General features: G+C 31.2%; 1 protein-coding gene across 2 annotated transcripts in view; it reads left to right on the plus strand.

Annotated features, from left to right (window-relative positions):
- The window catches only part of LOC118187316 (transmembrane anterior posterior transformation protein 1 homolog), a 48,739-nt gene extending 26,800 nt beyond the window's left edge, over positions 1–21,939 (plus strand). For both annotated transcript variants that reach the window (XM_035357510.2, XM_085817352.1), the window contains 7 exons: positions 3,201–3,298; positions 3,382–3,532; positions 5,804–5,913; positions 6,058–6,117; positions 7,653–7,798; positions 14,799–14,939; positions 20,716–21,939. In XM_035357510.2, the coding sequence (XP_035213401.1) occupies positions 3,201–3,298; positions 3,382–3,532; positions 5,804–5,913; positions 6,058–6,117; positions 7,653–7,798; positions 14,799–14,939; positions 20,716–21,070 (1,061 nt within the window). In that variant the 3' untranslated portion in view covers positions 21,071–21,939. The remainder of the gene's footprint in view (positions 1–3,200; positions 3,299–3,381; positions 3,533–5,803; positions 5,914–6,057; positions 6,118–7,652; positions 7,799–14,798; positions 14,940–20,715) is intronic.
- Positions 21,940–25,862: the final 3,923 nt, after the last annotated feature.

Genomic DNA, 25,862 nt, shown 5'->3' on the forward strand with positions numbered 1-25,862 from the left:
TGAAGTCAATTCATGAAAAGCATGAAAAAGTAATGCATGCTCATCCTTCAGTCTTACTTGTCATGCTTATGGAGAGGTTTTGGATTTTAAAGGTAAAAAGTTAGTGAAACATAATGTGCAAGCGTTACAGATCTAAATCTGTGGAAGTTGTTTTCACCCTGCTACCTAGAATAAGAGTTACTCAGACAGTTCTCTGAGTCTTTGAGGTACATAGTGTGGGTTATGCTGGTCCTCTCCATCTAATATCAAAAGATAAAGCTTGGATCATTTTATTTACCTGCAGTTCCATTTACCGAGCAGTCCATTTCAAATTAGCTCTGTCGTTCTCTACAGATGTTTACATTCAGGCCTTAAGACTATTCATTGCAAAAAGAAGAAGCAAGTATCAGTTCTTTACTGTGATAATGACACAAACTTTCTATTTAGGTATGAAGAATTAACAGAGCATTTGAAACATTATGTTGGGACAAGATAGCAATGTACTCAAACTCTCAGAAAATCACTTGGAAATTTATTCCACCTACAGCAGCATGGTGAGTTAGGTGGCGGAAGTGAATGGTAAGAATACTTAAAGAACTTCTGTATTGAGTATTAGGAAAATCTTAACAGTAGACTTTATAGTAATCCTTTATAGATTATGAATCATGATCCTATTTGACTATGAATCAGTAATTTAAATGCTAGAACACTAACCTACATACAAGATGATCCAAACAAATTGATACCACTAACACCTGGAATGTTTATTCATGGAGGCAGCAACAGATGTTGACATTGCAGACCAATCTTCCTTGATGAAATGCATAAAATATGTATAAAAGTTACATGAAAATCTTAGTCAAAGATTTAGATATGAGTATCTTGCCCTGTAACCCATGAGATCGTAAGAAGAAATGATGTTTTATGTTGGTGATGTTCTAATGTTCTAATGCTGGTGGTGATGTTCTAATTGGGCATAATCATGTCCGATGCTGGAATAATTTTAAAGATCTATCCTGAAAAATTTGGTGTTGCGAGTGTAAGAATCTCCAGAGGTGAGAGGATATATCCTTTTCAAAGACTTTATCCATTGTTAGACTTACTTTTTTTTTAATAGATGTGTCTTCTAAAAAAATGACATATCCATTGGAGATATTCCTGATGCTTTCATTGCGAACACTGATGTCGTTGGAGTGAAGCACCCATCCAAAAGTAGATAAGGAAGAACTATAAAAATTCCTCATTGAATAAATTTGTGAACTTTGTTTTTTTATTTATCTTGTGTAATTGATTATGGTTTTATATTCACAATTTTGTTAATTCTTCTTGCTCTAAATTTGAGTTCAGTTTGTTACAAGGTGGGATTATGTTAAAGATCGTAAAATAATTTCATTATTTAAACATAAGTATTACTACGCCTACGATTTTCAACTTATGTTTTTGTTTTATTTAGCCATATTGTGGAAAAGCAGCATTTGTTGTTGAATTCAAAATGTTGAGAAAATATAGTGGTATACTTACTTGTTGTTTCTTTATTAGTAATGTTAATTTTAAGCTACATTTAACTAAATAAATTATTGTTAACTTTTAATATTATCTTATTTATTCATTTAGAGAACTTGTAGTTCATTTGAGTCAATTATAAGGAATAGCACTGACTTCTGCATGCAAGACAGCCCATCGTGCAAAGCAAAGAGTATTGGCTTTGGACTAAGCATAAAGCCCTGAGGACCACTACTTTGCTTCCAGTGTTTGGGGGTGGGGACAAATGTTGCTGCAGAAATTTGATGATCTGGGTGGGCATCATGTTGGACATACATACAGACCTTCATGTCTTTGACAAACTGACTGTGACTGCTGCAAGGTATAGGAACTTAGAATCCTATGCAAATCTTTTTAAGAGTTCAGTTGGCTCTAAGTTCATTTTTTAGAGACAAAAAGACTTATCCATATAGGAGTACTCTAGTGGAGGATTTTCTAAACCTTATAAAACATGTCTGGGTTGCTGTAGGGAGGACAATTGTAACTCTCTTTTCTCCCTGCCAGAACCCTCCAGGACCTGAAAACAGCATTGTTGTAGCAGGAACTCATATACTGTCTAGCTTATTTAAAGCATGAAACCATGCTGTGTGAGCTGTTGTTAGAGGAGATCAAATTCCCATTAATCTCCCTTTTTGTTCAATCTTGCAACCTCTCTTTTAGACTTTCCTGTGCCAGTGAGCCATAGGCATGATTACTTGTGTCTGTTGCCATAGCTGTTGAATGAGTTTTTTCCTCTATATGATATCAACTTTGTCCATACCAAATTTTGTTAAAATCTGACCATCGATTCTGGAAATAATCAATAAAATGTGTAAAACTATCTGAATTTTGAACACAACTCTAGAAATTTTCTAAGCACAGTAGAAGATCAAAAATATGGACATATAATATCCAAACCTATGAACCACCAGCCAAAAGATAAATAAAATAAAATAAACCCTCTTGCGAAATCTAGGAATGGAGAACATAGCACTCAAAGGAAGCAGATGTGCCGTAAGTGCTTCCCCCCCCCCTCCCGGACTAACTGAGATTCATGCATGTCAGTTTCAAATACACTTGCTAACTTGGGAGTGGGACCATAGCCAATAACGAGAAATTGATTGACATTTTATTCTTGTTGGCCAAAATCACATTTTTGTCCCTTTAGTGGCTCTAGAGGCTAAGTGAGGCTGACCACATGGTGCTGTACGTCAGGTTCTGCTGCCTAGCACCTCCTTGAATTCTAAAACTTTTCCCACCCCTAAATTATACTGCCCAATTCTAAATTCTAGAAATTTTGCCATCCTGAATTTTTACTGCTTGATAATCCTCTAAATTCTAGTTTTCTAAGTTTTGGCTACCCCTAAATTCTGACACCCATTGTGACCACGCTGGCCTTTGAGCCAGCTGTGTTGGGGGTTAGCATTTGACCTAAACAATATATGAAATGGCAGTGTTGCTATGTCCACATGTCATCTTACTAGATTTAAACTGATAATCTAAAATCCAGAAAACACAGACATCCAGAATCGCTGAAGTCCTGATGGTTCCAAATGTTGGACTTTGTACTTATAGAAATTTCTTATGTATGATGCTTATCGCTTATTAATTAACTAACCATAATGTTGAAAGAAATTTGGATATTTCTGTTCATATACTTTTATTTTGAAGTGTCATTATTTACTTTAACAGTACACTAGTTACTCATTCAATAATTGTTCTTATGCAAGCTACAACGTTAAATGTTGCCATCAATTCTCAAAATAAAGCATTACTCACAATTATGCTTTCAAATAATGTAAGTATAATTTTAGTTATAATAATTATATAAATTATAAAATTTCCTTATAGACTTTCTGTAATTTTAATTATTATTCTTAGTTTGTGGAATTGAAGAGTATGGTTTTCAAGAAATTTGAAAAAAACAATCTCTTCCAAATGTCATGTAGCGATGTAAGAGAGAGATTTCATTACTTGATTTTGTTATTCATTGTCATCATTCAGACTATGAAGGAATATAACTGGAGTTATGGTAAGACTTATTTGCATATTCTTTTAATTTCTGATGTGGTTCATGTACGAGTTTTTCAAAAAAAAAATTAATAATAAAATTTTTGAGTTTAATGTGAAAACTTTTTGTCCTAAGCTCAACTTGAGTCAGTTTTCTTTAAAAGCTTTTCATGAATGCTCTTAGACAAATAGCCCTCATGTAGTAACTAAATGTGCTTTCATTATTGAGATTAATTGACATAATATTAGTAAAGTTTCACCCTTTAAGCTATCCTGCTTAACTAGAATCTTTGTATAAAACAACTGAAAAATTTCTGTTTTTGGCCTGTGAGCTCAGTCTGAAATAATTCTCTGTACCTAATTTGTCTGATAATTTTCAGTTTTATTTCCAAATATCAGTTACTAAATATTAGCAAATGATCATCATTTTTCTTTCACATATGCTGTTAATCATCTGTTTTATAACTGCTTGTTTTCCAAAATGGTATTAAAAAACGTTTTTGGTAAAAAAAATAATAATTTATTAAAAAAGTTCCAAATGTAAATTCACATAAGTATTCGACAGTCTGAATAAACAATTTATATGTAATAACAACAACAACAACAAAAAAATAATGAGACATTCAATATTTTATTAGATAACCTTTGGATAAAATTACATTTTCCAGACACTGTTCCATGGATTCAACTAATTATTTCCTGTAAGAATGTTCCCTTTGTTTTATTCTTACATATTATATATTAGTTGCTTATAAAACTTCCAAAAAATTATCATATTTTCTCTCACTTACTCCATTTGTGTTCCATAGAATTTAAGTCTGGAGAATATGAGGAAGTTTTGATAATTTCTGGAAAGATTTATGATAGCCAACAAGCAAACATTTATAATCATTATCAATAGAATTTAAATGTATTTTGCATTCCAGGTTTTCATTAAAAATATTTATATATTTATTCTTATTATTTTCAATAAACACTAAATTTCTTATACCACATGCAGTAAAGCGTCCCCAAACTTTTGTGCATAACACTGGGCAATAGGTTTTTCAAAATCATTCTTAATTCCAGTTTTTCTGCACATTAATTCATCTGTCAGATTCAAATGTATTAAATTTTGACTTTTCTGCAAATATAACATGCTACCAACATGATAAAATGGTACTTACATATTATCTTGTTGACCATGAAACTGTTGCTAAGCATCGCAAGATAATGATATAACAGTGCATGCATAGCACTTGTACTTTCCTTAGATGTAAACTCGATCTCGATAAGCTTTGTTTTGTATAAAAGGATATAAATTAACTTTATTCCTTATATTTATTGTTTATAAGGATATAAATAATTTTTTTTTTTTTTTTTTTTTTTTTTTTTTTTAGTCCAAAGGGGCAATTTGCCCAGAGGGACATTAATTTTGTTTTGGCATTTTACATTGATTCACTACAAGCTTTGTTTCACTTTTAAAATTGTTGCCACCAAATATTATCGTCCTGTATTATATTTAAAGAAATTAAACAATGAAGAATCACATAAATGTATGTATGTTTCTTGCATTGTGATAAAATAATGATACCTAGAGCCATCAAATTTTGAATAACGTAATCCTCCTGCGAATATGGGCATATGGAAGCCCAAATTTGAAATTTGGAATTTGTTTTATTTTCGATTTTACATTTTTAAAACTTAAACAAATTTTTTATTAACAAACTCAAGGATTTTAAAGTGAGCAATGTACAGAAATTGTACAGAAAAAACATTTTTATATCCAGCGTGGGAAACTGTATCGGAGATTTTAAAGATATGCAACAAATTTTTTATTAACAAACTCAAGGATTTTAAAGTGAGCAATGGCAACATTGTACAGAAAAAACATTTTTATCTCCAGCGTGCGAAACTGTATCAGAGATTTTAAAGATATGCTCATTTAAAACTTATTATGCAATATTGCTCTTGAACTAAATTTTATGGCTTAAGTGCATAGAACATGATATTTAATAAGTAATGATAACACACAAAACGTTAAAAAAATGCCTCTTTAAACTTAATTTAAAATCTGAATTTTTTTTTTTTTTTTTTTTTTTTTTTTTGTATTTCTTGAAGTTAACTTGGAATGTAGTCCGGGCTTCAGTGTATTTATTTATCAGTATAGAAATAAGCTTTTAGAGTAGTAGTTTCATTTCCAGAAACAAGTGTGTTATATAAATTGTAAACAGTTATTTCCATGGATATTTGTTGTATTAAAATACTCGTAAATTATATTGGCATAAATTGTAATTTGTTTACTATTTTTTAGATCAATTTATGGTACTATTACCATATTGTATTGGTGTAATTCTTGCTGAAATGTTTGTTGATTGGATGAAACATGCCTTCATTACTCGGTTTAATGAAATTACTTTTGAGGTGGGTTAATTCTACAAAAATATTTATAAAAAATTTTTTGAAGTTATATAGTAAAAATTTAAGTTTGTTTTCTATAGCTTTAAATATATTCTGCTTTTTAAAATCTTTTTTTTTTTTTTTTTTTTTTTTTTTTTTTTTTTCAAGGTATACCGTGATTACACTGTTAGTCTAGCATATGATTTAGCAAGCTGTAAGTTGAAAAATGTAAGTTTAGAATGGCATTTTCTTTTGTTTTTTGTAAAACTTTTTTCGGAGGTATTATATGTGTTTTATTTATCACAGATAGCAATACATTCTTTTGTAATTAGTATTAAATCTTCCAGGAAAAATGTTCCTCTTTATTAGGTTAACTTAGTTGTTTTCCATAATCATTTAAAAAGTGTGTGAAAAAACAATTAAAATTAATCTTCTCTAAAATGACAGTTTGTCTCGTCTTTAAAGGCAGAGTGACATTTTTTATTTATTTTATCAGAAATGCTGGTCACTTTTATAGATAGTTGCCATTAGAAGATTCATCATTATATTACGTTTCTGAAGAAATTGAAGTATATAATTTATATAGTAATATATTTCATATCATGTTATCTTTAGTTTAAAAAAGCTAGTGAATAAATTAACTAGCTATACTTTTCAGTGTACTATAAATAAATACCAAATAATTAATAAGCCCAAATCGCTAATTAACTTGATGATATCATGAAAGTATAGGATGATTATCTGCTAAGCATAATTCTAATTGCAACTGAAAATGTTTCATTGGAATAATTTGAGGGCTTTGAATCGCTCTTTTCTTACCCCGTTCTCTTGAGAAGACTGCAAGATCAATTGTTTTTAAGTGCTTCATTTCTGCAAAAAATATTTCATTCCTAATCTTTATTTGAATCGGAGTCTAATGAAATTGCAATCAACTTGCAGTATTATCTTTATAGTTATTATAGCTCTAATAAACATGTTGTTCCAAATGTCCCTACACTTGCAACTTAATGCATTTATTGGGAGTTGTAATACCCTTCAATCATTTAACCATTTCATTAAGAACAAATCCCAAGGTGCTTCACAGGGAGCAAACAAATCACACTCACAAAAAAAGGGAGAAGCTCCATCTCAATTTTGATGCAGAGCATGTGTGAGATAGGTCCAAAGGTTCCCTCACCCTTTGCTGTGCCTACAAACCACTCAAGAGAACTTGCGGCTCAACAGTATTTTAAGTTCCAGTCTTCTCCAGAATTTAAACCCAAACCCAAGGCTATGGCCAAAAAAGTGGCTTTTTATATTAATGACATGAAGTCTGCTGTAAAACTACTGTTTTTCAGAGAAATATTTTTAGTGGAAATAATTTTCAGGTATTAATATATTTCCAAAGGTAGTTTGCTTTAAGTTTTATATCAAGTATATGGTTAATGAATAATTTTGATTATTTCTGAGTATCAATTTGTTTAAAATAATCAAAGTTACTGTATTCTACAGGTATTTATACTCAGATAAACATTTGTCTTTTAAATAAGAATATAATTCTAAAAGTTACAAAAGTAATATTATGTAAATCTTATCACTTTAGATTTATTATTATAGTGATTTTAGATTTTATTAGATTTACTAGCATCCTATATTTGGGGAAAAAATAATAAAGTATACATAGATAGTATATATTTTTCATAACAAGGTAGCAGTATTTTTCATTTAATGACTTATGTTTATGTTGAAATTCTCTAAATTAAATGCTTTTCTTAAACTTTCAGGCATTTGCGGATCATTCTGACTTGATATCTCGAAGAATGGGTTTCATTCCTCTTCCACTTGGTGCTTTGGTCCTCAGAGTAGTTATTGGATCTATACCAGTTGTTGGTTTTGGAGGATATCTTTGTTTCTTCCTTGTTTACTTGTGGTATATATGTCATTTTATGTTGTAATAATAGTCTTCTATTTCATTTACTATTTAAATGCATAGCTAAATTATTAAATATTTAGTCATTTTGAAATAAGTTAATGGTGATTGGTTAATAATATTAACTTTATAAAAATTTCTTATAACAGTATCTTTTACACATAGAACTTTTTCACTATTAAGCAGAAATCCATTTAATTCTTTATTAGTGTATGAATGTTGATGATCCTTTCATAATCCATGTATGGTAAAAGCTTTAATGTGAGTGTTTACAATTTTTTTTTAAAAAAAAAAAAGAAAGAAAGCAACCTGAAAACTTTATTTTAGTCTGGGAAGTTAATCTTAATAGCATGAAACATATCAGGGAACTTAAGCATAAATTTTAAATATTCTCTGGTGAAAGAGAAAAAAACTAAACCTCTGTCTGTATAAATCTTTAAAACAATTTTATTTTTTATTTTATAATTATGCTCTTCACATCCAAAAAAGTTGTAACTTAGAATATTTTATTACAATTTTATCTTGAGTATTTTATTTCAGTGACTTCAAAATTTTTTTATTAATAGAATATAATGTTCAAAAACAAAAAGTGTAAAACAGTATGGAAAGAAAGTGAATATTTAAAAATTCAAATTCAATTGAATAATTTGAGATTTTCTGAAAAATATTGAACAGCAGGAACTATCAGTATCAGATTATTTTTCCAAATATATTATATCATTATATCAATTTGTGAATTAATGAAACAAGATTTTGGTTTTAATATATATTGAAGAACCAGATAATTCTTTATCTACTTCAGAAGTGAAATGACATCTTGAACATTAAAAAATTGTTGAATTTTTAAGTTTGAAACACTGGAAGAAGGAAACTTAATATTAAATTATATCTGCTGTTGTCTTTTGATAAAATTAAATTTTTATTTTTATGATAAACCTTGTGTATATATGTAACATGATGAACTGTTGACATTTTGGAAGGGTTATAATTAATCACTAGCAAGCACCATAGCTGGGAACTCTCATGATTTTTTATCATGTCTCCTGGTAGATCTCTGCATCGCCCAGTTTTTAATCTTTAGCCTTTATTAAGGAAAATGTTTTCTAGCAATAAATAAACTAATTATGCAGATTTGTTTCTCCACCCCTAGAGCAGAAAAATTTTTCTTATTACATTTAATTTTATCTGAGTTGTCTTAACCTATTGCAAACATTTGTAGATTTTTGTATGAAGATTCAGATAATATTTAATCAGTTAACATTTATTATTTACTTTACTTCATTATATGGGACATCACTAACTTTATGCAGAAAAATATAATATACATCAGATAATATTTAATCAGTTAACATTTGTTATTTACTTTACTTGGTTATATGGGACATTACTAACTTTATGCAGAAAAATATAATATACACTAATTATTAATTTTATTTTTATTGTATTTAACAATTTGCGGGCCGCGCATTTATCGAAGCGCCGTTACGCTGCCACCGTTTCACGCAGGTTCTACTGCTCGCTAACGGTGATTTTTACACAATTTTTAGAAACATAAGTAGTTGGTATATAATTATTATTATAGAAAGCACTAAAATAACTGTTACACTATTTTTATTCCATTTTATTTCAATTATACTTTTTAATTAGTACTAAAACGTTTTATTTAAAAAATTTAACTCCTAGGATCCATAGTTCTTTTTAGTATGATAATTCTGAAAACATTTTCCAACATGCAGAGAAACATTGCAGGAAGAACACATGTATGAAGTGGAACTTCTTTTCTTGGCGGCAGTGCAGACTTTAAAGGCCCTTCGCGGGTTTTGAATTCTCCCATTATCACTAATGTGTGTTATTCTATGTTTTCTCATGTCCGTAGTAAGTCTGCCTGGTGGATCAAACCTCAGCGATCTTTTATCACATTGAGCAGCTGATCTTGATTGTTGCTCCTATTCATTCCCATTAATCCATGCTAGTGCAATGTTTAGTAAAAATTGTTTGAATCTAATAGGATTTTCAGAATTTTTTATGTATATCTGGAACACGTTGAGTAATGCACAGTTTATGAGATATAAAACGGGTTTTTTTTGTCCATTTTTTTGTTTTGCCAAGTATGGAATAATACAATAGGTATTGATCACTGTGATTAACACCCTTCATAAATTTATTATACTCTTGTATGCAAATTGGTTTAATGCACTTCTTTTTGGTTCTTTTACTCACACATTCGACCATGTCTGCTGAATGTATCATAGAAATCATCATTATCAGTTTTTTGGCCGAAATCCATTTTTGTACCATAATTTTCCCTTTTCTATGAAATTCCATTGACTTATTTTTCAATGTAGCAGATTTTAAACAATTTGACACTCCTCTGTTTATTCTAATTGTGCCACAGATGTTTGTTTTATGCTTTAGTAACTCCTCTGCAACCTTTACACTATTGTAATAGTTGTCTATATATACATCATGCCATAAATTTAAATATGCCGATAGCACGAACAATATTGTCGCAATTAGCGATTTTCCTTGTGCGCAATATATTTCTAAATTGCATATATAACCAGATGTCGCCTCACACACCATACGGACTAAAATTCCATATTTTATAATTTACGCAGGAATATATGTATGAAAATATAGCCTGTCCCATCATGGAATGATACCTTTATCCAGCGATAATTCTTTCTCGGGTTTATAAATTTTTTGAAACTTTTCTACCAGGTACGAGTAAACTGGTTTTATTTTATCTAGCCTTTCTTGGCAATGCTCATTATACTGAAGTGCCAATACTTCCATAACTGCCGAAATCGGTTCCTTGGCATAGTATTCCCAAAAATAGGTGTATGTAATCCAGGGTGAGTAGTCCAATAATCGTCTTGTTCTGGTTTTCTTACTATTCCCATTAGGATAACAAGCCCCAAAAGGTTTTTCATTTCCAAAACATTTGTATCAATCCAAGCTTTATTCTTTGTTGATGTATTGTTGTTGTCATTATTCTGCTGATTATGATATAAGTTTGTTTGTGTGGCAAATAAACTATATAAATCGTCTCCAATGAACAATTCCACAGTTGATAATATATCTGGTGTGTATGGTATGTGTAACCCAAACCGTTCCAGGCAAGCATGAAAGTTAGGTTTAAAATCAACTTCTGACCAATCATTTGCCACAAAATTCTCTTCATCACTTTCAGATTCACTAATTATTCGTTTTCCCTTATTTTTTAATCGTCTCACAATTATATCGCTCCCACTGTCCGAATCACTTTCACTATCAGAGCAATTATCCTCTTCTGATAACAGATCAGCATATATTTCCTCATCAAAGAGCATTTTGAAGGATATCTTTAAATCTAACGTAAGTTTCCGATATTTGAAGGCAGCAAAAGACAGTCTCAAACTAACAAAACAGCGTCCATGAAAAAAGATTTCAATAATAGACAGTCTGGTGAATTGGGAGAGGAAGACAGTTGAAACCAAATTTTCCTGATGGTCAAATGTTTTGCTATAGTATGTCTATCTATACAAACATCGATGTGAAGCATCGTCGGTGGCGAAAATAAGTCACGCGTATGTGACAGTGGCTGATAACTGTTGGCGAGCAAAAGTCATGCCAGCGTGACAGCGGCCGATAACCGTTGGCGAGCAAAAGTTGTGACAGCGGCCCGCAAAGTGTTAAAATTGTGTTGATAAATAAAAGCTTTTCTTCCCTATTTGTAATTTTTCTTAGTATAAAAGTATAAGAAAATTAGCCAAACAGTATAAAATTTAGAATATCTAATTAAATGCTAATATATTTTACAGGACTGCATTACAAATAGTTCAGTAACCTGAACCATATATTATAAAATGAATTTAAGTCAATTTGGAGCTCCTCTGAAATGGTATCACCATCACCCCCCTCAGTTTTCTCACAAAATTCTCCCAACTTTTTGGATTTTAAGGTTAGCAGCTATGCAAGCAAGAAGGATGTAAACTAATAGAGAGCAAATAATGCCCAGCATATCAGTAAAAATTATTGCACAGAGTGCATGGATTGAACAACATCGAGTTAGTATCAAAGTGTGATATGTCTAATTGACAATCCCCTAAACAGTATTTGGATAACTTTGCTCAAGGTTATCCCAAATCTCATTGGGGAACTGAAAGAAGGTGACTAAATAGCTGACTGGTTTGGAACTACATGTGGCGTAGTGTTGCATGATTGGACAGAATTTCAAACAACAGGAACAGCTATCCAAAGGCTAAGTATTAGCAATTAGTGATGATGTTTGAGGACCATGATCTTGTCCCACAATAAGTGATTAACAGTGAATGAAATCACAAAAGATGTAGTTACTAGTGGATGCCTGTACCATGTTTTATTGTGACCAGGAGGCTGCACACAAGTGGTTGTTCACTTGATAAGGACAGTGTATCTATTGATGCCTTATCCATTCAAGATAGTGCTTCCTCTGTGGTGCCAGGAACCAGAAGGATTAAGAACTCAACAGGGATGTGTGCTTTATGGAATACTGATGATTTAGGAATTGTTTATGATGTGAGCATAAATATTAATCCTTTCTTAGTGAGAACCATATGACTCATCAAATCTTAGTTAACGCTGATTTTAAAAGGGTCATGAATAAGGTCTTTAGTTTTAGTGATTCTGGACATCTAAACTAGGACATCCAGTCTAGAGAAGACAGGAATATTGTTGAAAGGAACTCATTTGTAGAGGCATAATGGCTGGTGAATATCATCCAAGGAATTTCAATCATTAGTGACAGCTATTGTATTGTAGTCACTGGTGATTGCTATTGTACTGAAGTTTCTTCCCTCGCATGTGTTTTTTTTTTTTCTGAGGTGCTGTAGTCCTTGAGTTTCTTTTATGGATGACATCACCACAGTCTACTCAAAAACTTGTAATGAGCATGAAAAGAAATGGTATAATATCATTGCTGTCAAAGGTAATCATATCTCCAACTGAGGACTGTGTTTTCCTTGCCTTTGGCTTTCTCATATACATTTTGTCTTCCATCCTGTTGTGCTTGGAACATACTTTTGAAAAAAGGTTCTTTGCATCATTTGGATTCCTTTCTTGATTAATTTTCCCATAATCTTACACCTCGACAATGCTGTGGTGTGCTTTGTAACAGTTTTAAAATAATGTTACATAATACTAGATATTAAAAACCTTTGCTATCATTCACTTTTGCCCACCAGTGTATATTATGTTTCATGTTATGCATATTTTTCATAACTGTGGGAGATCTTAGTGTTTTATACCAATAGATATGGTGTAATATATCCCATGATATTCCTCCCTGATGAAGTGACGTTGAGATTGATTGAATTCCTCTTCCATTTTTGTTCATGTTTCTTTAATTTTTGAAGAGGGGTTTTGCTTGTTTGAAATGTTTTGGTTTTAGCATTTTTAAATGTATGGTTGCATTTCTATGATTATTTGAAATTTATTAATTATGAATTTAAATTTCTGTTCTTTGTGAAACATTAGTTCTAAATTTCTTACTTTAATGATAATTTTTCTGCAGCTTAATGTGCAAAAATAATTAGGCATGTTTGTGTTTTGTTTTCAGAAAAATTGATTTGTAATTATATATATATATATATATATACACACCAGGTTGTTATAAAATAAGTATCTCTATTTGGAGCGGTCTGTAGCCTAAAGAAATGATCCGAATGAAACAAAAATCAGTGCACTCACTAAAACTCAGTAACTGAGAAGGGGGAAGAAGAATGGAATAATAAAAAAATTAATTGCAATAGATGCCGCTTTTCAATGTATAATGTGTAATACAAGAATATAGAATGAAAACGTAAAACTGGATGACATACCTAATTTACTGAAAAATAGTACAGATAATGTGTTTATGCTTGTGCATGATGGTGGTGCCAAACAAGTTCAGGTTTCACATGGCCATTGAGCTGGGGGACATAATCCAGAACATGCACCACGTTCTCAATCATGAAATAAAATGAATTAGGAGTGATGTTTCACACATGTTGTGTTATATGATCTTTTAGGCCATTGAGGTTTACAACACATCCATGGAACTAATTAGATTTTAAGTATCCCCAAAGCCAAAAATCACACAGTGTCAAATTAAGGGATTAAGGAGGACATGCTATACGTAAATACTGGCTTAATACTCTATCATCTGTGAAATGTTGTCATTATGACTGTTGTACTGCTCGCCCAGTATGGGTTGAGGGCTTTATCTTGCATAGAAACTGTTTCAGTTGAGGAACTGCAAATGTTTGCAACATGTGCAGTAACCAAACATGTTTAAAGGTCGTGATGGCCGTAACTCCTCAAAAAAATAAGGACTAAGAATGAAACTTGCCGTAATGCCACACCACACCCTAAGCTCTTTTTTTTTTTTTTTTTTTTTATTCCTTGCATTCTGTGCCTCCTGTACAGCACCAAGGCTTCTTAATGAATTATGTTTGCGAAGTGACTCCTTTCTGATGTTTTCCGAAATCTCTTCACATACATTTTACTGATAGCCACTATAATACCATGCTTAGATCTTTCACTTTTAAAGTTTTGAATAGCTCCTGTATAATTGCATTTTTCTCTTCAGATCTTCTATTGCATTACTTCCCTATAGCTGTATGAAAAATAATATAATGAAAATAAATCAACATGTGTCAAAATTCTGTTTTCTAAAAGTAGAAGGTAATACATTCAAAACTACTTTTACCACTTCCATATTCTTAACTGGATACAAATTTATAAATCAGACAACCATTTCAATAAAGTGGGAGTATTATATTGCATAATAATGCAAATATTGAGTAATGTGTAATCATTTGTGACCAAATGTAGGAGAAATTAAAAACCTTAGTTATTTTATTCTCTCTTTTTCTTTTATTATTTGTTTTTAAAGCACCTGAGAGTTTTAATCAATAAAAATGAGCTTATTCAAATATCTACATATAAAATAAGAAATAATTGTGACTATTAAAATTATTAAAAATCATTTTCTTTTTAGCTTAATGAGTGCAAAAGTTTGCATTAGTATTGCCCTTTTGGGAAAAGCTTGTGATGAAATTGAAATACATCGAAATGCTCAGAAAGAAAAATTACCTCAACCTAGGCAATGCAATAGTTTGCCATCTAGTCGACATCACAGGTAATAGAAAATTATTCATGAGTTTCTAACGTTATGAATAAAGGTGAAAAAATATTTTTATAGATTAGCATATAAAAAAATTATTATTTTAGAAATAAAAAAAAAATAAAAGTTTTCTAAGTCAAAAATTCTTTATTGTTGTTATTTCTGTAACTGATAACCTTTACATATGCGTTTCAGAACATTATTAGTATAGAATGCTAATCTTCAAGAAAATAATTTGGGATTATGTAATTAAAATGAAGGTATCTTTTTTATTGAATGATTTTTAGTTGACTGACTATAGTTTTAATAATTAAGTTTATTTTGATTAAATTATGACCAGAAAATGGCAGAGTAGGGTAGTCTAGTGAAGGATGGTTTTTAAACCAGCATGACAAATTTTCTAAAAAATCTAAAAAGGTGAACGAAGTGTAAGGTAATGCACACAACTTATGACTGTGGGAATAAAATGATATACAAAGAGAACAATCCTAGTTATGATTGTTTTCCATTGCAACAAAAAAAATCTATGTCTAGTAAAATGAGAAATCTTATTAGACAAAAGAGCAATACTTATTACACTTAACATGTTTTGTTCATTATAATGTTAGTATTAAATGTGTAATTAGGTTGACAAGCTCAAGAAACCATAAATCGTTTTAATTGTTATATCTTGTTTATAAGACTAATAATTCTCTTTAATCTTCTTAGAACTTGAAGACTTCTCTAAAAAAATATTTAAGTAATACTGTGTGGTGTACAAAGTCCAAGATCCAGAATCGTCAAAACTTCTGCAATTCTGGGTTTCAGAAATTTTCAGATTTTAGGCCATCAGTTTAAATCTAGTAAAATTATATGTCAGTGTAAAAGTTGCTTTGTTTTTTGTGATAATACCTCTCTTTAATTTTATATGTAGACTTAATTTCTGGATGTAAATCCATACTACAGATTTCATTGTCTGTTAGTCAACTGATAATTTAGGTATTGTCATTGCAATGAAAAACTTCTGTTGAATCATATTCTCTCTTTTCCGCCTTTATTAATAAATTTAATTAATTGGAAAATTTTGCCTTTTGCTTATGATATCCAAACACCTTCAACAGCTATCATCATCATCTCCAGAAAATATAATAGCTAGCTCTAAATTATGCCCAGCACTTTAAAAAATATCTGCAGGCACATCCTCCTGTGACTTTGCAGTCTCTCCATTTTTAATCTCTCCATTAAATTTTATGTTAAAATATTTCAAAAATTCTTGAATGTTTTTGCCACTGTTCTTCAGAAAATTTAGCATGGATTTAAAAAAGATTTATATCTAGATTATAATGCGTGCAGCTCTTCAATATCTACTGGCTGAATGATGGTTGTATAACTTGGAACTAAATGTAAGAAATAAATGTCATCTTTTTCTAAAATGTTTTGTTCAAACTGAATGATGTGTGAGGTGAACTGCTGTCTATAATCAAAACAATTTTTGCATCATCCAGTAAATAAAATCAGCCTTGGATATGAAATGATTTCCAAAATAATCATTCGTTAATGTTTGTCATGCCTGTTCTTTTACTTGAGAGATAGAACACAGGGTAAATCTTTACTACTTTAAATACCTGAGGTCATGTATCTTTTCTAATTATGAAAAGTTTATATTTGAGTAATACTGCAGAATTTGCCCTTGCCAAAATAGTTAATCTCGCTGTTGAATGCCTTTATCCCAGCAATAACGTTTTTTGCATGATTGACTTCGAAACGTGCTTTCATTTTAAAAACTCTTTTTGACATAATTGAACATTCAAACTTTGATAAGCTAGCTTTACTAATAATAGTCTACAAAGTAATAAACTGGATCATATTAGAAAGTTAAGAAAGAGTACAATTTGCTACGTTAACTAAACTTGAGCTACTTAGGATCTAATTATTCTTCTTTCTCCTTTGCTATGCCGACATAAGAAAACCAGTATGAGCAACATCCCGCTCCAAACAAATATATCTTGGGTCTTTACTTTTATTGTTAGGTCAAAGAAAAATGGTGTCATAGCTATATCACTTTTCTTGGAAGGTTTTTAGCATGTAACACTAAAAAATGCTGTATTTTATTATTTCTATAACATTAACGGTTACTTTAATGCATATCTTATATGTAACACAGTTCTTTATATTATTAATATTTTATATTAATCATATATAAGACATTTCTTTTATGTTATTAGGGTGCAACGTAGCACCAAACATAAACACTGACACAGAATGAACTAGATGGCAACTCTAACAGTATGTACAGTTTCATGAAATGAATGGTTATTTTGTTAAAATCAGAATAAATACAAAAGGCACCTGAAATAAAAATGGATTTTGCCACATTAGTTTCATGCTCCACAAGCAACAAAGTTGACAATTTCAATTAAGCATGCATTAACACTGCTGAAAGCATTTGAGTCTTCACATGCAATCGACAGTATAGGACTTGGAGAAGGTAAGAATCTAGACACAACAACACTGACCTACTGAGCAGCTTCTGACCTAAGTTAGCCTAAAGGCAACAAACGGAATATGTTACTCAGAGGTAAAACCATCTACTATCTACTAGCCACAACCTTAGGTCAGGGCCAAAACAGATCAGTCGGACATTAATTGTCAAAGTCAAAATTTCAAATTTACATTTGTACAAAATACAGAGTTGCATACGTTTAAGAAATACATCTGAAGTTATTATAATAAGATTTTCCAGATTAGTTAAGACAGTAATTGACAGCAACCTACAGTAACAAACATGGTAACAATAAATGCAAAACTTTTAAAGTAGAAGATCATAGTTAGATAAATGCCAGGCATATATAATAGAAAAACAAATTTAAATGAGAAATAAGGATCAACACCCTGTTCAGAATCTGCACGCTATTGAAATGAAGTATATAGTCATGAAAGAATCAAGTCTGTTCTCTAGAATCCAAATTCAAGTGTAAATGAACATAATTTATGTTACATAAATCAGGACTAAATGTTTTGTCGAAAGCAAAGTGTTGTGCAGTTCATGCAAGATTCAAGTCATATGACTCAGAGGTACTGGAATTTGTACTAAATCATAGTAATAAAATCCAAAAGTTCAATCAAGATGATTGTTGATTCCAGTACAGTTAACGGTGATCATATAATCGTAACAATGAGTTAAAGAAGATCACACCAGATATACACAATATTGAACAAACATTATGTTTCCATACTTGGTCATAAATGTGCCAGGAGAAATAACTATGAGTACAATTGTATGTTAATCTACACAAGAACAGATAGCATAATATTGAGAAACTTGTATTCATGACGTTGAACAAAAGATTCCTTCAGATATAACTAAGCACTTTATGCTGTTGCTTTTGAATGAAAAATGTTATAACGTTTATAAGAAATCAGATGTTATAATTTTGTATTATTTAGTAGGTATGTCATTCCAAATATTCACTGGTTCATATAAGCCAAAACAAAATTTGATTATGCGCAGATTCAAACAGGAATATTTAGCAGTAAGATAGAACATAGTATAAATAAGTTCGTGCCAGGTATATGAAGAGATATACAAAGAAAGTCAGTCTCTAAATTAAAGTAATTCTAAGTGCAATAGTCAACACTACATATTATTACACATTATTACATTTGTATTCAAAACCTGGTTATTAATGCAAGTAAGAGATATATGCAAAGATATACTATACTGGTTCAAATACATACAATATTACTTATTTCATATAAAACTTACTAATTACATTAAATTACACAAAACATATTACATATTGTTACATAATGCTTAATATAATTACATGTTACATATTATCATTGTAAGAACAAAAGACAGATCATAACCTAATACATTTTAAAAAAATACGTGTTACAAATCAATACATATTATAAAAAGTTGCAGTATCAAACACCAGGAGTACATCAGATATTCATCGATAAGCATAATTCTAGTCATACAATGTTAAAATTATTGAAATAAACAATATATAAGAAAAGATTCGAACAATTAGGTTATACACAGAAACTGTGGTGTGAAGTCAAATAAAACTAAATAAGAGCAAGAACATGTATGCATTTTGTTAATCTTGTTGTTACATAAACAACATTCAGTAGTACTGTAAATGTGCTATAAAAATTTTCCACAATTAAAAAAAAAGTATGACCATGTCGAAACAAATTGTAAGAGAGGCAGACCGATTACAGATGAATTTGTCTGCAAATCAGAGCATGTACCAATCACGAAGTACAATTACAAATAAGTACATAAAAACTGAAACTAAGCATTTGACATGTTAAAAGAAGCAGTCACCATGAGCAATGGGGAAACAATTATCCTATTTTAAATAAAGAATCATACTAAATATACAACCAAATGCAACTTATGCCATAGTAAATGCTGTAATAATTTCTAAGATGAAAGAAAAACAGCATTCAACACTACATATTACAACACATTATTACTTGTAACATAATAAAATTACTTTTAACTTATAATTACTCAAAACAAGTTACATATTAAAACATATCAAGACTTATTATTAAATCATGCAACATATTAAAATATATTACTAGATAATATTACAATTTAGAAATGATTATTAATAATACATGGGACAAATGATTACTAATTGCATATTATAACAATTACTTATAATTGGAGAACAACTAAAACTGTAAACAATTCTCAAAAAACAACTGTAACTCCTAAGAAACTAGGAACCTCACCCCAGCTCTTACACTAAAATATTATTATTCTTCTGCTGACGAAGAAATCTGTACCTATACACTGCATTGTGTCAGTACTCTCTACAGCTGAAGCATACCTGTACAATTAGTCAAAAGTTTTTTTAGCCACTGAGACCAGTATTGCTCCAGTGGTCTGTGTAAAAGAGTTTGCTTGAATACTGGACAATCAAAGACAATGTTCAGGATCAGCTGATCCACCGCAGTTACAGCAATCGCCTGTGCCAAATCTGCGAGGATAGCTCTTTAAGGTACCATGTCCCAAAAGAAACCGTGTTAAAGCCGTATTAACAGCATATAGTTTTGTCGAAACTTTAGGTATGAATTTAAAAACTCATCTTCCAGTCAAACCAGTAGACCATTGCTCTTGCCATTTACTCTGCAGTAAATTCCATGATAAAGATTTCAGGTATGATTGTGGTAATGGAAAAGCTTGTTTTATGCACTCCTGTGCAAGAGCAGCCGTGGCCATTGCCCATCTGATGTTTCTCAGCTTTGAACAATATGAATTATTAGGCACTTGCTGTCAGATTATTAAGCTTAGCACTTTTGTAACTACAATCCTCTACCTTGAAATCAAGGATGCTTTGAGGGCAGGATGCCTGAAATGCTATTTAGTGGCTGGCAACATCAGTTTGTAACAGAATGTCATTGCACAGCTGTTATAGTGCAATATGAATAGACTACAATAAATTATGGCAACTATGACTGGCACCTCTTTAAAAAAAAAAAAAAAGAAAGAACTTAAAAGACTTAAGATGTAACATTTATATCAGTTTTAAACTGAATGAATGAATGATGGGTTGTGCATATAGTAATTTTTAGAATAGTATGGTTATTATTAAGTACAATTATTGGAATTCTCTGATAAAAAAATTGAACTTGCGAGAAAGAATTTTATTATATTTAAATGTATTCATGACCATTTGGTGTTATTTCATTTATTTATCTATTTAAATATGCTGATAAATTTTAATATACTGGTAAATACAGTCATCAACTTTGTAATTAATATAATCCTTTCTGAAATTTTTTTTTACAGTTCTGAAGATCTGACTAAAATTGTCTCACAAACCAAAAGCATGCCCCAAAGTCAAAGTGCTAGTGCCTCATCTAGCATTGCAGATATTGCTGCTAGAGCAGAAATATTACAAGAAACTTTAGAACCTAATCCTTTATTCTCAAACAGCACAGTTAGTCTAAATAGCTTGGGAATGAACGATAATATATTTGTTAATGAACAATTTTCTACTGACAAATCTGAAATAGATGTTCCCAGATGGAAAGCTTCTGCGACTTTTGGAGGTATCCTTAGAACTAATAATGAAATAGAACCTATAAAAAGAAGAATATCTTTGCAAGAAAAAGTTGACTTTTCAGAAGATTCGAAGTCGTGACATGTTTTCCAGAGTGTTTAATTTTTGATTGCATATAATTTTTGCAGTTAATATTTTTAATGAAATGTGGGGAAATATTTTAATAAAGAAACAGGTAACAAATATTTTATATTAATGAAAATTCTCGAGTTATATTAATAATTGGTTTAACCATCATACAGAGCTTGATATTTCTTTTCCAATAAAACATTATGTTCCTGAAATTTTTCTTTTAGAGGATTGTTTCCTTGTAAATAAATAAATAATAAAATATTTTGTAAAAGTATGAAATAGCTTTATGCATGTTATTGATATATGATACTTCCCTTCTGTGATATGTAATATTAATATTTTGCGTGCATGTATATATATTATTCATTGATTATGCTCTGAAATTGACATATCGGATGATAATTTCCTAGTAGAAAAATTGTACTTAGCTTTTAAGAGGTATAGTATGTGAACATATTTACTTAAAAACATAGTACAATTTTTAAAATAGTTTATTACTTAATTCTTCAAAATATTTTTTTTATTTGAATACACAGCCCATCCAAATTTTAATTATTTCTGTTTTATTTATAAAAATTTATATTTTAAGACCATGTAAGATGTTACATGTTTAATCTTACATTAAATAAGAAAAAAAGTATATTTGTGCCATATCATATTCAAGCAAAAGATTTTCTAAAATGTTTCTCATTTGTACTTGTATAAGACATTATTTTTTGAATTAAATTCAGTTTCTCAGAATTTTTGTAAAATTGAATTTTTGTGATTCATCATTAGAAATATATTTTGCTTATATTATAATGTATATTGTATGTATAATAATTATCTTGTTAAATAATTTTCAAATATCATTAAATTAATAAAATGTTCATTTTAAATAGTTTTTTTTTTTTTTTTCCCCTTTACATCAATCCATGCTTTCATTATAAAAAATGTCTTTATAAGTTTCTGTAATAGATGTTTCCAAATGACTTAACCAGGGGTTGTCAAACCTCATGTCAAAGAAAGCATGGAGAAACTGCTATTACGTTTATGCTACTAAACAAGGGCTGCTCAATCAGTAATGAGGCTGGCAAATATCTCAGCCCATTGTGATGATGTCCAACACTGCAAATTTCGTTGGTTGCAGCTAATTTTTTTTTTTTTTTTTTTTTTTTTTTTTTTTAAATATATGTAGAATTCTCCTTTTAAATCAGATCATGAGAGCACGAATATATAAATATGGTTTATTTAATAGAAAGAAATAAAAAGAAATTAAGAGAAATTAAGTAAAGATGAAGTTAACGGTATGCAGGATTAACATAATGATGCACAGACAGTCCTTTACACAGAGTTCCTCCGGCGTTGATAGGATATGTGAATTCCAGCTAGTTTAAAATAGTATAATCATCTAAAGTCATCACAGCTAAAGGCGAAAATCAGCATTAGACCATGTGACCGTGTCTAATGCAAACCATGAAGACGAGTGAGCCGTCTGCTCATGTCCACGTCTGAAAGCGATCTCCCGCTGTCTCGGATGATTCTTACTGCGCTGAGCGGTGCTGATGACGTCATAATCCTGGTATCCTAATTCAGCATTGGTGGTTGATGACTCTCACAGCTTCGGCCAGCCTGAAGAGGCATCGTCCTCAATGTCTGTTGAATGGACATCATTATGATTTACCTGCAAAGAGAATAAAAATACAAAAACAAAAAAAAAAAAAAAAAGAGTATCAGGTCCTTAAGTTTTGAGCTGATACAAACATTAAATCAATTTGACCATGGCTTCATATGGTCAGCCGCAGTAGATGTCAAATTCGGTCCTTCATGCATCCTACTTTTTCGACTTCATATCTGTCGTTTGATCTAACAACTATGATTTTATACGGTCCATGAAATTTTGGTCGTAGTTTCAAGCCAGTCCCATATTTTCTCTGTATGGCTACCAAGTCGCCAATCTTGTACAGTTTCAGTTTCTTACGTTTTTTGTTGAATTGCATACAGTTCTCTTCTTGAATCTTCAAAATGTTGTTTTAGCGTCTTCTCTCATTTCATCTCATTCTTGTATCAATTGCTTTAGATATTCTTCATTCAATATTTCACTAATTCTCAAATCTTCTTTATTCTTCATTTTCATGCCTATGAGAAGCTCAAACGGTGAATATTTCGTACTTCTCATAGTTGTACTGTTGATTATCCTCTGGACATCTGGAACATACTTAAACCATTTCGTTGAATCCTCGTGTGATAATTTCGACAAAACAGGAATCAAAATTCTATGTATTCGCTCAATCTGTCCGTTACCTCTTGGAATACCGGTAGTAATTTTGACATGTTCTATGCCTTCTTCAGTACAATACGCTAAAAATTCTTTTGATGTAAAGGTACTACCTCGATATGAAATGTTTCTGGCTGGATTTCCAAATACAGTCTGTTGTTGCTTCAATTTTGAAATAACTTCTTGCGTAGTTGGTGATTTCACTGGATAGAACCAAGTAAATTTCGTAAAAGCGTCGACAACAGTCAGAATGTGTTGGTATCTCTTGTTCGTCGATGGAAGAGGTCCAATCAATTCGATATGATACGTACTCAAAGGAACGTTTTCTTTCGGTACAGGATGAAGAAATCCTTCTGCTTTTCCTTGCTTCTTGTTGTACAGTATACATTCTATACAGTTAGCAGTTACCTTTTCAACTTTGCATTTCAGTCTAGGAATATAGAATTCTTGCTCTACGGCATTCACAGTTTTATCTACAGCAAAGTAACCTTTTTTGTGTACCTTCTGTATGATTTCATTCTGTAAGTATTCTGGGCACTACTAGAAGATCTTTACCATTTTCAAATTTGTACAAAATATCATTTCTCACGAAGAATCCATTTTCTTCTCCCTTCTCAACTAAATTTTTGATTAACTTCACATGTTCATCTTCATTCTGTTGTAGTACTAACCGAATCTTTTCAGTTACATCAGATGTGTATGATGTTAAAATTAGAGCATTTCTACTTAAAGCATCAACATGTTTCATTTGGCTTCCTGAACGATGTACAATTTCATAATCGAATTCTTCAATAAACATTGCCCATCTTGCAATTTTAGAAGTTAAATTTTTCTTATCTAAGGTTTTCTGAAAAGCACTACAATCTGTTACAATTTTGAATTTAGTCCCTAACAAATAGTTTCGAAATTTCTTCAGGGCTTCTAATTCGTAACTACAGAGTTTCTCTTGCTGCGGTGAAGTCTTCTTACTCATATACTGGATTGGGTGATAATTACCATCATCAGACAATTGGAGTAATACCGCACCAAAGCCTTGACTACTAGCATCAGTATGAAGTTCTAATGGATATCCTTGCCTAAATATGTGTAGAACAGGTGCCTGAGAGAGAATTTCTTTTAATCTGCAAAAAGCTTCTTCGCAGTTAACTGCTTCGTTGAAGAAGTTAGTGTTGATTTTATGGATGAATTTTTCCAGAGGATCAATTTTCAAATCATTATGCAACACTTGATTCCGAACAAAATAGTGTGCATTCGTCATGATTCTGAAGAATTTATTTTGCACTGTCTGAAGCTTTTGTATGCACTTTGTTGTTGCAGCGGCCCAAGCTGGTGCAGCGTATGTCATTATCGGTCTTACTGTTGAAAGATAAATCAGTCTCTTTTTCTGGAGGCTCAGTTTGGAGTACTTCCCAATGATTGGATAGAGGCATTTCATAACTCTCAATGCTTGGTTTCGGACGTTTTGGATATCAGTATTCCAAGTTAGCCGGCTGTTAATTGTGATACCAAAGTATTTAGCTTTACTAACAATCGGCACAGGTTCATTAAAAAAGTACAAATTCTTCTTTAGGGGGGCATTTCTCTTTTTCTTTTTCACGTTGTGCGTTAATTCGCACTTTCCAGCGTGTGCACAAATCTTCAATGAAAGAAACATTGTCTTGCAGTTTTTTAACTGCATGATTAATATTTGCTGACCTGACTGCAAGAGCAGTGTCGTCAGCATAGCATGCTAGAATTGCACTATTATTGTAGTGGATTTTCGGGAAGTCAGCAACATTATATAAATAAAGAATCGGCCCAAGGACAGAACCCTGTGGAATACCGCTTTGCATATATCTAACGGTGGAGTGCGTGTCTTCTACAGAGACTCTAAAAGTTCTGCTGGAAATAAATGAAAGAAGCACAAGGATAATTTCTCTTTCAAAATTTTGATCGATCAGCTTGGAAATTAGTCCCTCATGCCAGACACGGTCGAACGCTTTCGCCACATCTAGCATGAGGATAGCTGTATTTAAATTCAAGTGGAGTGCTTGGCCCACAAATTCAGTAATTCTCACTAATTGCTTTGCTGTAGGTAGCTGCTCACGGAAGCCAAATTGCTCCGGCGGCAGTTGTCTAAAGTGAGATTTCATCCTCGTTAGTAAAATTCTTTCATATATTTTAGCAAAACCAGGTAATGGGCTAATGGGTCGAAATCCGTCTGGTTGCGTATGATCCTTTCCAGGCTTGGGGATCATGATAATTTTCGCAACCTTCCACTGTTCAGGAAAGAACATATTCGTCATACAGGCATTAAGGATGGACGTAATTCTGCATATAACATTAATTGGAAGATTCTCGATTGCAGTGTTCGTAATACCATCAAGTCCTGGGGCCTTTTTAGTTCTCAATTGTTTGATAAAATTCGTGCTTTCCGAAGAAGTAGTTAATTTCATTAAATTGCTGGCAGTGGGGGAGTTTAACCAATCCTTGACTTTAAACAGTGTTTTCTTTTCAAATTCAGTATACACTGGCCAATAATTTGTCGAGAATTGTTTCTGAGAC

Source organism: Stegodyphus dumicola, chromosome 5, assembly GCF_044657685.1.
Source record: "Stegodyphus dumicola isolate Sdum_Otavi_A_Nest chromosome 5, ASM4465768v1".
NCBI classification, from domain to species: Eukaryota; Metazoa; Arthropoda; class Arachnida; order Araneae; family Eresidae; genus Stegodyphus; species Stegodyphus dumicola.